The 15,803-nt window shown below is 35.1% G+C and overlaps 3 protein-coding genes across 10 annotated transcripts in view; 1 reads left to right on the top strand and 2 right to left on the bottom strand.

The window, feature by feature from the left end:
- Positions 1–177: 177 nt before the first annotated feature.
- Positions 178–4,137, bottom strand: Argrs (arginine--tRNA ligase-like protein). Of its 4 annotated transcripts, none has more exons than XM_077402500.1 (8): positions 4,001–4,137; positions 3,642–3,791; positions 3,298–3,565; positions 1,748–2,172; positions 1,519–1,660; positions 1,161–1,423; positions 869–1,061; positions 178–774 (listed from the first exon to the last, which is right to left on the bottom strand). In XM_077402500.1, the coding sequence occupies exons 3-8, from the start codon at positions 3,494–3,496 to the stop codon at positions 200–202; spliced, it is 1,797 nt and encodes a 598-aa protein (XP_077258626.1). In that variant the 5' UTR covers positions 3,497–3,565; positions 3,642–3,791; positions 4,001–4,137; the 3' UTR covers positions 178–199. The 4 variants fall into 4 exon arrangements, with proteins under 4 accessions (XP_077258626.1, XP_077258625.1, XP_077258623.1 ...); XM_077402499.1 differs by having other exon boundaries at positions 3,298–3,532; positions 4,001–4,136; XM_077402497.1 differs by having other exon boundaries at positions 3,298–3,532; positions 3,933–4,115.
- A 3,962-nt stretch (positions 4,138–8,099) lies between these two features.
- Positions 8,100–15,803, top strand: part of LOC143895589 (proton-coupled amino acid transporter-like protein acs) — a 231,777-nt gene continuing 224,073 nt past the window's right edge. The window contains exons 1-2 of the mRNA XM_077402842.1: positions 8,100–8,157; positions 8,722–8,777. The gene's annotated coding sequence lies outside the window, so the exon portion shown is untranslated. The remainder of the gene's footprint in view (positions 8,158–8,721; positions 8,778–15,803) is intronic.
- The window catches only part of Scalloped (TEA domain transcription factor 1 homolog scalloped), a 167,242-nt gene continuing 162,521 nt past the window's right edge, over positions 11,083–15,803 (bottom strand). For all 5 annotated transcript variants that reach the window (XM_077402835.1, XM_077402839.1, XM_077402837.1 and 2 more), the window contains 3 exons: positions 15,257–15,486; positions 14,946–15,180; positions 11,083–14,677 (listed from right to left, as the gene is read on the bottom strand). In XM_077402835.1, the coding sequence (XP_077258961.1) occupies positions 14,564–14,677; positions 14,946–15,180; positions 15,257–15,486 (579 nt within the window). In that variant the 3' untranslated portion in view covers positions 11,083–14,563. The remainder of the gene's footprint in view (positions 14,678–14,945; positions 15,181–15,256; positions 15,487–15,803) is intronic.

Below are 15,803 nucleotides of genomic sequence, written 5' to 3'. Positions count from 1 at the left end.
TAAGCACAATAAATAAAATATAGAATCAACGCCTAAAGGAAAAATCTATATCGTCTTACATTTTACAACCCTTCTTTATTATATTATATAAATTAGATTTTAATATACTATATATATATATATAAAAATCAAATTTTATTTATCCTTTTTTATATTTCATAATTGAAAGTACACATATGGTATGTTTATTTTTATTCTTTTACATTTGTGCAACAGGTTTTAAACCCAATAAACTAAAGCATTTCTCTAGAACAAGCGCAGTAGCTTCCGCGAGCAAGAGACGCCCTATATTTACTTTTACAATTTCACCAGCGTGATTCTTTTCCACGCAGTAGCATCTATCATAAAATTCCATAAACGCGCATGAAATCTCGTAACAAAACTCGCACAACGGATGCAAGTATAGGTCCTCGTTAATGCCAAGAATTATGTCGGGAAATTTTAACAGTACTTTGGCCAGTTTCCATTCTTTTTCGTGCTCCAACGAGATTGGAATTTCGTGCAAGCGCTGTCGCAACGCGTCCTTTGTGATATTCGCCGTTCTGGCGATAGAACGAATTCGAGTTAAAGCATACAATAAATAAACGGCTGTGTTGCCCTTATCTTCCAGCATTTTATCAAATGAAAATACATATTCGTGATTTCTATTGTGTAGTAAATCGGCATATTTTATGCAACCATATGCTACGGATTCTTGGGCTGCTTTTAGTTCGTCTTTGGACAATACCTTGTCGCGTTCTTTCTCTTTTAGTTTCTGCAGTGCTCTCTTCAAGCCTAAACAGCACACGCGAGTACGTAACGTTTTAGAAATGAACGAAAAGAGATAACGCAACACCAAAGAACCAACACGTACGCTCGATTGACGTACCTTCGTCTAACAACTCGCAAAGCTTTACAGTGTCACCGGACCTTGTTTTAAATTTCTTCTTGTCTTCACCCAAGACAACACCGAAGCCAACATGATCCATCCTGTGAAAGCTCTTCAAGATACCTGCTCTTTTGGCACAACTTTCCAACATTTGAAAATGCAAAGACTGACCAGCATCCGTCACATATATCAACTGTAAACGTCGGGAGCGTTTATTACAAAGTACGAAACGACGTTATAGAGATAAACGAGGACGCGGACGCTTCGATAGAGCGTGCAACATGATACTTGCCCAATCTGCCCTTTCCTGTTCGACACGATGCTTAATAGCAGCCATGTCGGACGTATCATATGTAAAACCACCATCAGATTTTACTATAGTTAAAGGTATTCCACTACCATGTTTCTCTCCCCACATTACCTTCCGTCCATTATCTTCTTCGAGCATATTTTTTACGTCCAACTCTGCAACTATCGACTCCATATGCCTCTGATAAAATGATTCGCCTCTTTCTATTAGGTTGATATCCAATCGAGCATACACTTTCTCGAATTCTGCCGCAAACATAAGAACAAACGTTTTCAAGTACTTTGTTTCTTCCAAAATGAATACGTATATGTATAAACACAGCTGTGTTTGCCGCCGTTACCTTGCCTAGATACGTCGCATATCATTTTCCATGCTTTTGTTATATCAGGCTCGAAAGCCTGCAATTTGACGACACACTCGTATGCACGTTTTTTGAATTCCTTATCTTGGTCAAATCTAGTCTTGGATTCTTTATAAAAGCTCTGTATGCGTATATTTATTTTTAGAAAATACTCGTCACACGTGTCATTAACGGTCACAGAATATGCGTAGAGAATATGCATAGTCACCTGAAGATCCTCGATTGGAGGAGCACGGGTTAAATAGTTGGGAAACTTGTCTCGAAGATGCGCTATCAACATACCAAACTGTGTACCCCAGTCGCCTACATGATTGAGTCTCAACACATCATGTCCCAAGTATTCCAACAGTCTTGCGATACTGTCTCCGATTATCGTGGATCTCAAGTGTCCCACGTGCATTTCCTTAGCAATGTTAGGACTAGAAAAATCTACAATTACCCTTTTCTTCTTAACATATGGAGGGACAACTTGGCCAGCCCATAACCAACTGCGCAAAACGGATTGTCCAAATTCACGTTTTAGATATACATTTATGAATCCTGCACCAGCTATTTCATATTTCTCGACAACGGAAAATACTTTTAGCTTGGACATAATTTCTTTAGCAACGTCACGTGGAGTTTGTTTGGTACCTGTAATAATAATAATAATAATAATAATAATAATAATAATAATAACGAAAAGTAACGTAAACATGTATACGGTACGTATTTTATACGTATTTTATACGTTTTCAAGTATTTATAATCAAGTACACTGTTGATAGATACAGGGTGTTGAAAACGTAAACTGACGAACTTTGATGGAAAAGAGAAGACTTTTCGTGTATTTTACGCTTGAACAAAAGATGTAACAAGTATATAAAAGTGAGCGTCACTCTTTTTACACGAACGGCTCAAAACGTCCTCCCGTACGTTCAATACAAAGACGACATTTACAAACATTGAAAATCTCCGACGCTCAAAAAGTGCAAGGATGTTTTGACGCTGACAAGTTTTCATACATATCCCAAACATGAGAGAGTTGTGAGAGTCAAGTCTTGGCTAGCGTTTTTTTTCTTATAAAAACACATCAAAACTCTTATTTCGTACGAGACTCCCATTGAAACAGAAGCAGACGTGGGCCGGCGAACTGCTGCGGCAGATCAGCGTCAAAACAGAGCGTCCCTTCTTCGAATGTGTGAGAGACAATCAATGTTTCGACGCGATCATCTTTGTATTGAACGTAATGGAGGACGTTTTGAGCATTTCGTGTAAAAAGAGTGACGCTCACTTTTATATACTTGTTACATCTTTTGTTCAAGCGTAAAATACACGTTGATTGTTCCACTTGTACGGTTTGTTTATAGTCCAAGTTTTACTCCTCTCGTTCATACCACGTAGTATTAAAACTAAACGTCGAAGAAAAAAATTATTCGTTTCAAGTTTTTTTTCCTTCAAAGTCGGTCGGGTTACGTTTTCAACACGCTGTATATACACACACTCAAGTGCCAAAAAAAACTCAGAAACAGTTGCTTCCATTCCCCCCCGGGGCATGTCACCATACTTGTGCATTTACGAGTATCTTTTGGTATCTTTCACGATAAAAGTACTTGTATAGGTACATGTCTTTACACGTGTCCGCGTGTCACGTTGCTACGCAGATAAAAAGAAGGATCTATGCCGTGCTAGACAGGTTTCTAACGTTTTCTGGCACTAGAGTATATATGGATAGTTTTAACGACGAAAATACTGAAAAAATATTTTTAGGTAACCAACTTTTACCAAAACTACTCAATTGTTGTGCCAAAGGCATAGCACTGTTACACTGATAATCCCCAAATTTGGGATTAGAGCTAGTAGTCACTATTACTGGTGGATCCGCTATGTCGGGATAAGCAGCACCGATAGCTTTATGAAAGACTGCGCAGAGAACATCTTTTATACTCGATGTCGCTGCAGCTCCAACGAGCTCCATTCTCGTGTCTAGTTTGTTCCTTTGCCGTTCCACAGTCTACAAAAACGTCGTACGAAAAATAAACATACGCTAACGGGAAAAAAACCTTTTATCAAAAACTCTCTTGCACGACGAACGCAAAGGTTCTACGCTGTTAAAAGTCTACCCTTTTGAGTATTGTTATCCTGTGCGTCAACTTGGCGTTCTCCTGCTGCAACTTTTCAAACTCCTCCTTAGTTATCGCGCTCGGAACGTCAGTCGCGATGCTCCGTTGCAGCGACTCGAGTTGTAGCTTTAGACCGAGTATTTCTCTCTCCTGCAATATTGGATTTGAATGGCATGTGAGTCATATAACCTAACCTCGTAACTCGCCGGATTCGCGAATCATCACAGATTGACACAGATTTCTAACACAGCGCGGCACAGATATGAAGAATCACGCGCTAAAGAAATTTACCGCTATAGCCGCACGTTCGTTAAACAACGCCATATCCTTTTTCGACATCATTTCAAATGTTTCTTCACCTTTCAAGAGGCCCCGTCGACAACGTGGTCAGTAGGGTCAGTTCGTCAGTTTGAAAGAGACAACAACACCATAGACCATACAGGCATACACATACACCACGGAGATAGAGATAGGCAACTCGTATCTCGTATCAAATATACCTGATGTTATACCTGAAAAGCATGATATATTGATTATTTGTTAAAAATGTAACTTTACATAATAGATTTTTGCGATATTAATAAACTCAATTATATATATTGTATACTGTGCGTGCAATATTAAAATTTACGTGCGTATTTTCGATTATATACGCAACGCTTTTATTAAAACCATCCATTTGACTCGCGTAGTGTCACATGATACTACGGACCGCGACCGAAAATGCATCTTGGAATATTTCTCGGACGTGATAGACACGGGATCATGGACTGCGTTCGGGACGCGTGGCGTCTGGCGTCACAACTTGATTACGTGGTATACATATATGTCGTGTATAAGAGTAAATTAGTATAACCTTTCGTACGTTTGCATTATTTACTGCGATCGCTCTATCACGATATATCGTATACACGTATGGAGCTTATCGATTCAGGGCTCGGGTGTATTAATACGGTGTGAAAATACGTCTTTCGCGAATAAGTACTTGTTTGGGCAAGTGACGCGCGTATTTTCCACGGTCACGAATAATATCGCGGATATCTGTCAAAACGTAATATATATAATAAGTTTATTCGCTAGAATGCAAAATAACGATCGTAATCATAAGCGAGCGTATAGTATTTGATATTCGTGGAAAATTCGTGATCGCAAAGTTGAGAGCGGGACGCGTAGCAACTTCATGACACTTGGCTTTGGCAGTTGGCGCGACAAGTTTCCCGCGCGGGGGATGACGCGTCTCCGCCATATTGATGACGTTCTGCTTCATTTCCAGATTCCAGATTCCAGTGCGCGGCGCAGCGGACGGCGGACCGCGGACGCGGACGGCGCGGACACGGAAAGGACCGGCTCCGCGGAACGAGTGCGGAGTGGCGTCGCGAGAGTTTTGTTTACGTAGTTACGTAGTAAGTGTAACCTTTATTAATCTTGCATGACGTATTTAACGCAGCACCTATCGCGTTATAGTATCGCGTCAGCGCTCGGGTGTAGTTCGTTCTCAAAAATAAGTACGTATTTCGCGGTACTTGTTCGGTCGCAGGCGCGTCGTGCGTCGCACGGACAATCGCGGACGATCGTATTTTCCATCTATCGCGAACATCGCGGATATTTACTATAAAAATATTAATATATGCCTATATTCGCTATAAGAATGTAAAGTGGCAATCATACTGAAAGGCGAGCATGCAATATTTGCTAATTGCTACTCAATAAAAGTACAGAACGTGTATAATCGCGAAGTTAAGAGCGAGATGCGTAGTGACGCCGCGCCGCGCCGCGCCGCGGCGAGATTTTCTGTGCGAGAAGTTTTGATCGCGCGCGGGAGACGAAGCGCCTCCGCCATGTTACGTACGCTCCCCTTCATTTCTAGATCGCGACGGGCACGAGACGGCGCGGCTAGAACTGCGGAACGAGTGGCGTCGCGAGAGTTGTTTAATAGTTTATACGTGGTAAGTATAACCTTATCCATTCAGCGCTCGGGGGTAGATCGTTCTAAAAAAATACGTATTTCGCGATACTTGTTCGGCCGAAGGTGCGTTGCGCGGACACGCGCGAAAGTGACGCCGGGGCATTTTCGGGGTGCGAGAAGTTGATCGCGCGAAAGTGCCTTCGCCTTATCACATATATATGTTTTAATTACGCTCCCTTTTCATTTCCAGATCGCGACGGGCACGAGACGGCGCGGCTAGGGCTGCGGAACGGGTGGCGTCGCGACTTCGTTAATTGGTAAGTTATACTTAAAAAATATTGCACTGAGAGAGAGAGAGAAAAATAATATTTATCTAGATTACTATTTATTAAAAAAAATATATATATACATATATATATATATATTACGTTAAACGTAAATACCTTAACAAGAAACGTAATATAAACAATGATAATTCGTTTTAAAAACGTCCTCTGTTCTGCAATAATTTATATGATCTCACATCACATTATTTTGTTTAAGCTATAAAGCATTATGTATAAAACGTGGCGCTTTATAAAACGTAATATAGATAATATCGTTATATATACATAATAAATACAAATATACTGCGTTACTGAAATACATATTTCGTGTTTTTATGAGATAATACTTCTATTTTATATACACATTTTCGAAAAAATATTTAAATATTATATACATGTACGTTGCGTGCACTACGTTATAAAATATTTAAAATCTTGGACGAATATTTGAAAAAGAGATTAAAGGAAACACGCATGCTTAAAGTAAAAACAAAAAATAAACTTTTGCACGCAAGTTTTATTCGTACGTTTGATGACGTAAAAAAAAAAAAAAAAAAAAAAAAAAAACATCTTAATGACAATGCTTTTTTTAAATATTACAACTTGTATAAACGTTGATAAGAAAAAAATCTGGTCCTGCAGATATAATCTGAACTATTATAACGTTTAATTCGTTATAACGTATTTAGAAATAGATATATAACAAGTAATATTTTATATGTATTTGTTGATATTAATCATGTAATAAATCATTTATTAAACATTTAAAAACATTCAATATAATCTAAAATATTTTATTTATTCTGACACGGTATTAAACATATGCAATATACTGTATATAGTGTCGTGCTCGTTTAATACATTGTCTAATAAATAAACCATTTTAGATTATATTGAAAAATTTTTTAAATATTTAATAACGTATTTTAGACACGATTACAGTTGACAAATATATATCAAATCGTACTTGCTAATATATCAAATATTTCTAAATAATTAAAATTTATAATAGTTTAAATTATATCAGGATATTTTTTCGTATCATATTTATACAAGATAATATCTTAAAAAAACTTTTTCATTAAGATGTTATTCTTTTATTAAAAATTTATTAAAAATTTATTAAAACGTACAAATAAAATGTGGTACTTGCGTGCAAAAGTTTATTTTTAATTTTTCTTTTAGGCATGTGTTTCTCTTTTGATCTCTTCCCCGCATATATTCATCCAAACGTATATATTTTATAACGTGGTGCAAGCAAGCAATATACAATATATATGTATATGTATATTTGTAAATACTTGATGAATATGTGTGTATATAAATAGGAGCCGTATATCTTTTTTATAAAAACAAAAAATACATATTTTATTACGGCTGTATACCTCGTGCATCTGATTTATTTTATATACTATACACTACCATAGGTATATATATTATATATATATATATATATATATATATATATATATATATATATATATGTATGGAGCCGTCCATGCCAACGCGACCTGGGTTTGACCCTCGAATATATATACTACAGCATTATTAAAATTATTAAAATATGTATTTCTTATTTTTATAAGAGAGAGATACGGCTTCTATTTATACACACATTCGAAAAAGTATTTATAGATATAGAGGAAACACCGGCCTAACTCATTTAATACCTACCCTTTTCTCTATAAGAGACGAGTCTTTATTTATATTTTACATATATAAATATGTTGCACTACGTCTTTTTGTAAAAAAGAACGCTGTAGACAAGCTTCGTATTTTTAAACGGTCAATATTTTATTTTCACACGGCAACCGTCTTTCTTATTCTTTTTTCATTTATTTCAGCAACTTTAATGTAACCAAGAATCACGTATTTCCATAATTCTTTTTTTATGCCTAATTTTTATATGTACGTCGTTATATCTTTATTAATTGTAGCTCGTGTAAGATATAACTCTAGATATAAGTATTTTTTTTCTATTGTCTGAGATCTATTGTCTAGGAAAGAAAAACTTTACTCTTTGACATACTTTTAAGTTAAAAGCGTCACGATTTTTATTACGTATTTTGAGCTTTGTTTTACCTTGTGAACCTTATATTTGTACGTTAATTACAAATAACCTAATTAAACCTACGTATATTTGTATGTTACAGAACCATCACAGCTGATAATACGTAGCTGACCGTTCCACACTCCATGAGAGAGCTGACAAACGCGAGAGGACAGCCTGAGAGGAGGAGGAGGCCTGGGGAGAGGCATCGGGCGCCAGCGGAACAACTTTGCGGTAAATATTATTTTTTATTTTGTGTAAGAGTAAATTTTTTTTGTTTGTTTTTAAGCCTTTTTATTTTACCATGATTTAGAAATAATAGTTAGAAAAAAAGGAGTGCGTTAATATTTTATAAAACGTGATTCTTGTAAAGATTATTTTCGGAAAATGTATACGTCGTTGACGAACGATATTTAAAGGCTCAGTATATGAACGCGTAAACTCACGTAGGCACGAAGAGTCAAGCGTAGCGTATTTTCGCTAAAACTTTAATGTCAATCACTATTAGATTGTCACGTACAAGTTACGGTACGTACAATACGTACGTTTCAACCCTTTTTTGGAGTCATCCTCAGCGCGTTGCCTACACATTATATAAAACTAAATCTAAATCTACATAGGGCTCTTCGTGCCTAAATCTACGCTTGGCTCTTCGTGCCTACGTGAGTTTAATATTTAAATAAATATTTACGTTTAAATGATGAATAAAAAGTTTGATGCCATAGGACGTATGTTTTAAAACATGTGAGTTTTTTAAACACACTATTTTAATATGACGTTTATCGTTGTATGTTACAGAATCAACGTAGCTACGGGTGGCAGATATACGTCCGCTGTTGCGCATCTCGGTGTCGGTAAGTGATGACGTTATTTATTGAGGTACGGAATGATGGGAATATACGCTCTTTGCGCGCGCCATATAACGAAAATTTATGACGTAACGTAAAACAACTCAACTATATATGTATACGAACTCGCTTTAGACGATCCATAACTTTTACGTGCATTTAAAATCAGGATAAACGTCTATTCCGTACGTTTATTTACATTGTCTAAAATTTTTAAGTAAACTTCAAGATAGAGTAGACAATATCCAAAAATCTATCGTGTAAACACTACAAACGAACAAAAGTTCTGGAAGAGATATGTAAATGTATTATTTTAATGTATACGATATTTTTCTATTCTACATGTAAAATGGAATACTTATTGTAGATTACATGTTATTGCAGACACGTGAGACTTTATTAGAAACACGTTAATTTTGCAAAAAAGAGCATTATTTGATTATATATATATACTATGCTAAAAAAACGTAGGGGATCACTTTTTGTCAGTAACGTTTTTCCCATTTTAAACTGTACGTATTTTGTTAGGCGGTGGAAGACTGCAACGTTCAAGATTTTGGATATCTCAAATACATCCTTATTCAAAACTGACCACGCCTTTGTGTATAAACCTGAGTGAAACGTGAACAAGAGCACCTTATAGTAGAGAGTTTTTCTTGTAAAACCTTTTTTAAAACTTTTTCTTACGTTACGTATTCGCTGAGTAGTTACGGTTTAAAAATGGGCAAAAAGTTACTGACAAAAAGTGATCCCCTAATTTTTTTTAGCAGGTTTATATAGGAGAGTACGAGTAAACGGCAAAAATATAATAAAAACACAGCCTCTTTTTTTTATATCAATCATTTATTTTCTCCATACAAATTATAAACATGTTTTTCAAATACTGTACATATACTGAGTTCTATTATATTTTTAAACCTCTAATTTAATGATATATTTTATTTATTTATTTATTTATTTTTCATTTACTCGTTAAAACAACTACTTTGATCCTCATTTCGTTTCATTTATGATAATAATATACAGGTAGATATTTTTGTTTCTTTTTTTTCTCTCCGATCAATATTTTTTTTACAATCAAGCTCAATTCTTTGATATGGCAGTTCCAGGATATGAATAAATATAATTTTAAAGGGATGTAAATTTCTGAGAGTTTGCCGAATTAGCAGACCGATTGCATGTCGCAGTCAATACTTTCATAGAGATAAGATTCGATTTAATTGGATTGGAGATGAATATACGTTTTAAAGCATAAATAAGAATATTCTGCTTTATAAATATATTTTACGTACTCACCTATGTATCTACGTGATTATAAATACAAAGAGTAAGTAAAATATATTGTATACGTCATGAGTAATCATATCGTTTTTTACGTTTTGTCAGTAAATATATAGTTTATAGATGTATAGCTATTTAGAATGAAAATGTGGTAAATTAATAAACAGACGTCTATTGTTGTATCAAAGTACTGCATCCATAAGAAACTACGAGGTCTCTATGAAAATATTAAGAATTTTTTGCATACATTAATTTCGAAACGTGGAACTGGATTCATAACGAGCCGCAAGCAAAACAGTTTCTCTCTTCTTACGGGAATACTTATTACAAAAATGTAGCTGTTGGAACTTGAACAATTTTTCATGGTCTTCATGTAAATATATACAAAGATATTTAACAAATCTGAGTCAATCGATCGATATCGTATGTTCGTGTGTACAGTGCGAGTTGTCTCTTAATTTTTCTCTTTTCCTTAGTCTACTTCTGCATTTTGTATCTTATCGGGCTTCGATTTTCGATATCGTCATTATAGAGTGAGAGAGTACTATTTTCTATCTTCACAGAAGACATAGATAAATATATATTTTTATAATCTTTCCTTATAAATGTACGTCGCTTACTTTAAAATCCGTACGCGTAAATGTCAATAATATTAGTGTCGGTGCTGCTTTTTCTCACGTTCATAGTCGTTCCACCTATTTTCAACGTTCCACACAAAATAAAAATCTACATGACCGAACCGAATTTCTGTGAGTATTTTTCAAAGATATGGCATAATTTTAAAAACAATAATTCATTACTAAGCACGTCGATATGTAACCACGAGACGTTGTCTTGTTCATTATAAATATGTATTAATAATTGTATGCGTATAATGAGAACTTTACCTGTTATATTTATTGAACGTACTGAAAATGCAAAGTAGAAAATATTGTTTTCGACAGTTATTAACGATAGTTAGGAATCAAAGTATAAAAAAAAAACTCCGTCGTATATAGCATGGCCGTGGTTACACGTCCAGTTTGATGTGCAAATAATTTTGCTAAATCACACGTTATGTATTGATGAAAAATATAAGTAATAAAAAAAAAAAACGATATGATACGATGAATTACTAGCTAGTATCCATTTGAAAGAAATACTATTGCAAAAAACGTACTTTCGAAAGTCTTACAAATGGACATATTACTGAAAAGTATTATAGAGAGTCACTCTCTTATGTGTATTTTTCTTTATGTTTTTAACCCTTTTACTTATATGAGAGTTACTTTCAAATAGACACCAAGCTTATATGAAAAAAAGAAAAAAACGGTAACAGTGAGTAAAACATATAAAAGCTGCCAGTTAAAAAAACTACATTCACATATCGCGTACATATAAATTCCTTTCTATTCCAGTCAACCCATATAGTAAATTCACTTCTCACCCCCAATAAAAAGCGACATATTTCTGACTAAAAGAGATCAAAATACATTGCCACTTGTTTCGTAAAAGTTACGTAAAGTAAGAATACGGTAAATAATATTATCTTATTAAAATATACACGATCTTTTCTTGCTTACATTAATATTTACTGCTCGATAGGCAAGTCCTATTCCGGAAACACACAACAGATTGAATTAAAAAATAAGTAAAAACTTCCTGTGCACGTCGTACACATAATATATGTATATATATAGGGCCACGTCCTTTTAGTGACACAAGTCGACACAAACATCGTTCTATCCTTCTTGGCATTCAATGAATAACAAAGACAGAACGACACTTGTGTCGACTTGTGTCACTAAGAGGACGTGGCCTGTATATGAGAGATGCGATGAAATGAAGTCAACTGCAAGATGTGGTCCTCTACTCGTTTAAACACGTGCCACTAAGTTGATGAAAAATCTCTGTATGTAAGTTCTCTATGGTCCATGTATGTGTAACATGTAACGTATATTATTAAGTACGAAACATTTTTTTTGCAAAGGGCTCGTGAATCCCTTTATATCAGTGCTTTGACAAATATCTTTAGCTTACAGAGATTTGGAGAGTGATATTGAAATCAGACGATCGAATGATGTATCGTAACTTGAATATCGACGCTTTATATGCCACTATGAACGCGTCATGTGTCCCATTACATTTCCCAAGACTGCGTTCAATATACTCCTGATAAAAAATGCCAAGATCGGGTTTCAGAGTAATCAAAGTCCCTATCACATAGTTATAACTTATGATGATGACCTTCCATCTGTATACGCGATATATATCGACCTGGTATATCGCTTTGTAAGTGTAGAAAGATAAAAACAAACAAAGTACGCTAAGTAAGAAAAATCATTCATCAGTAAGAACTATAGAAAATGATCTTAGAATACAAAGTAAGGCGATTATAAGAAATACAAACACATCCCTTTAACCTAAGTGTCGCTGTCTAATCATAGTGGGTTTGCGCATATTAGCAAGTGCGCTTTGAACAATTAAATTTAAAAAATATTATATATAAGAATAATCATTCTTCTATTGAACGTTAATACGTACTATAGCGTAGATTCTCAGAGTGCGAAGACGTTTTGCACGATACAAAAAGCAGTTCTATATGACAAAGCTTAAAGAAACGCATGTTGATGTACGATATTTTAACATAACTTTTTCCTTTGCTTTTGACTTACGTCTGATAATTAAAAACAATATATCATTGCATTTCATGTTACATAAAAAAAATCATAATGGCATACCTCTCGGTCAAATCTCCATTTCTTTTAAAACTTAGAACGCACTTAGATAACTTTATACACGATCATTTATAACAATGTAAATTGTAATCATTGCATTAATATTTAACATATATATTCTTATATGTAATATATGTATATATCTGTGTGTGGATGTTTTCTGTCTCGAGTCTCTATAATATATCGTCTACGTTAATAATAAAACTATAATACTAAATCAAATGTTGGGGGTACCATGCCTTTCCGAGATCAGAGTCTGTTTCTTTGTTTTCTCTTTTTTTTGTTTTTGTTGCATGCTTCTACCACTTTATGCACGTTTATACCAAAATTTATTGTCAATTTTAAACTAATTCATTATAATATATCCTCTTTATTAAAATCGATCTTCTTTATTAAGATTAATCGGCGAGTTTCGTGGGACGCCGTTTATACGGGACGATGATTATAATCATAAAAAATATATATATATATATATATATATATATGAGATATCACACAGTTATAAATTTTATAGTAAAATAGAGATTAAACAATTTCTCTCACACACACACACACACACACACGCGCGCGCGTGTGTGTGTGTGAGAGAGAAATTGTTTAATCTCTATTTTACTATAAAATTTATAACTGTATGATATCTCGAAGACCGTGTCCAACACAACGGCAAGACGTTCTTTTTACACCGTGTCACATACTTATATATTGACCCAATAAGCTACTAAAAGTATAAACTTTGAATCAAACTCAAGCTCGGGTTGGCCAGTACTTTATCATATACATATGTGTACATATGTGTGTAGAGTCCTTGTTAAGGAGTTTCACGGAAAACGTTCGCAATACATTCCGTTTATTTTATTTTACATTACAAAACATTCGAGTTAAAACACACGAAGATACAACGTAGATTTTTCGGGGTATTTATAATATTTTTATTATACAATACTTAGAATTTCTCATCTTTAATTTAATCCCTTAGCATGCACAGCCGGTTCGTAATCAGTTGAAATATCGCGACTCTTTTATTCTCTGATATCTCTCTACAACTACGTCTTCAAAATAGAAAAACGTATTTTTTTATCAACGTCAAATTTATGAAGTTAGCATGTTGCATAACAAAAGCGTTGCGTACAAAAAATTTAAATACAAAAAGAAGAAGGAAAGAACGTATGCACGGCAATATTTTAATTCATCCGGATTGTATGTGTGGACGATGTTTTATTACAACACCTATTATTTACCCGATACTTTTATATCTGTTTATAGAATAATTTTCATAATATTATCGACCGAATATTTTCCATCGAAACTCACCTATGGACGCGAAAATATTTCTATATGAGTGTAAGCATGTTTACACTCACATATTCACGCAACATATCGCACGCAACGTCCTCTATTCTAAACTTTCTTTTATTCTAAATCAGCTGGTTTTCTCTAAACTAAATTTCTTTTTTTTTCTTTTTTTATACTGCTGCTTGTTGCTTTTCCCATTATACATATTTGTTATGATGTCATATTCAACAGATAACAAAAATATACAATAAGAAATGAATAAAAAAAGCGCAAAATAACATTTCCAATATGTTTGTATTCTTTAGAATAAAAATGGGAACTGAAGGGAAGAGATTAGAGGAAATGCTTGACCCCACGAACTTTAGAATAGAGGAACTTGGCTATATGTGTATATTGTATTTTCACAATGTACGCGTGTGTGTATACGTGTATGGGTGATCTTTATGTGATGGTAGGCACTGATGGGGGTGGATGGCTGCATGGCGAGCAGGTTCAAGCAGGCTAGTCTTGGACCAATCTGTATATGTGATGCTGAGCACCGTGTTCAGATGTCGATACTTCGAACACATATGCCGTACACAATAATGTTTCCTGCGTATCCCTGTTCGTGACAACCTGAAAAGGGAAAAGAAATACGCGTACAAACGAGCACCACGAGGATCACGTCCAGTAGACGTGTAATGTACGCGTAAAACCGGACGGACAAGTTTAAACGTAATAGATAGGCCCAAAATATACGTTAAAAAAATAACGTAGTTAACTTTTAGTTGACTTGGCCGTTCAAATGACTTGAAATATCTATTCAAGACGTAACATAAAGGAAGTACATGTAACATATACATATATGAGACGTGATACACATGACATAATATCGTCAACGCACCTGGAGAATGGTGAAATTTTCGAGAACGCTGTTCATCATGTACTTCTCTGGCAGGTGCTTCAATTTGTGGATGAAATTAATCATATATTCGCACATAGGTGAACGGCTAATACGGTAAACGAACCTGCCATTCTCAAACCTGGCATATTCCGTCTCTACCTTCTCTACTACCTGCTTTCCGAAGGAGCATACTTTCGTCGAACACGTTATCGTCATGTTCTCGTTGCTCTCGTACCTATCACAGTGCAAAATACACGTATAACGATTATGTTGAACTAAAGTCGAGTACGCGAGAAGCAGACGTTACTCACTGGCTCGTGACGCCGTAGAATACTCCGCTTTCATCTTGGATGTTGCTATTGAGATCAGCCCAAAACTTAACGAGGAAGAAAGCCGCTTGCGGTCCTTTATCGTAAAGTTCTTTCAGACCGCCCTTCTTTTCCGGGAATTTGTCGTATATCTGTTTAACGTCGACCGCTTCCAACAGCGGATCGGCGTAGGTCGCGGAACCTCCTATATGGACGAACAGGTGTTTGTGGTACTGAAAGAAAAAGAACGTCACGTGCGTAAACGAGACCGTCCTGACGCGTACGCGTATACATCGCGACGACATCGTTAACTCGCCGAGAAACTAAATATCTATGACAGATATTCTCGTCGACACTTTTTGCACACAACGACACGCATGATATTAGACTTTATGTTAGCGCTGGACGTTTTTAAATCAAATCTTTTGTCCAAATGATAAAATGCGTTACTCGCAGGTGTGTAAGAGTAATATACATATAGACACAAATAGACAACGACAATAACTATATTATTAGCGTTTACTGATAATTATATGTTGGCGCTGGTTTC

This window comes from Temnothorax americanus, unplaced genomic scaffold (assembly GCF_048541705.1).
Source record: "Temnothorax americanus isolate GAGA-0224 unplaced genomic scaffold, ASM4854170v1 Scaffold16, whole genome shotgun sequence".
NCBI classification, from domain to species: domain Eukaryota; kingdom Metazoa; phylum Arthropoda; class Insecta; order Hymenoptera; family Formicidae; genus Temnothorax; species Temnothorax americanus.
This window is presented reverse-complemented; position numbering and strand designations above follow the sequence as displayed.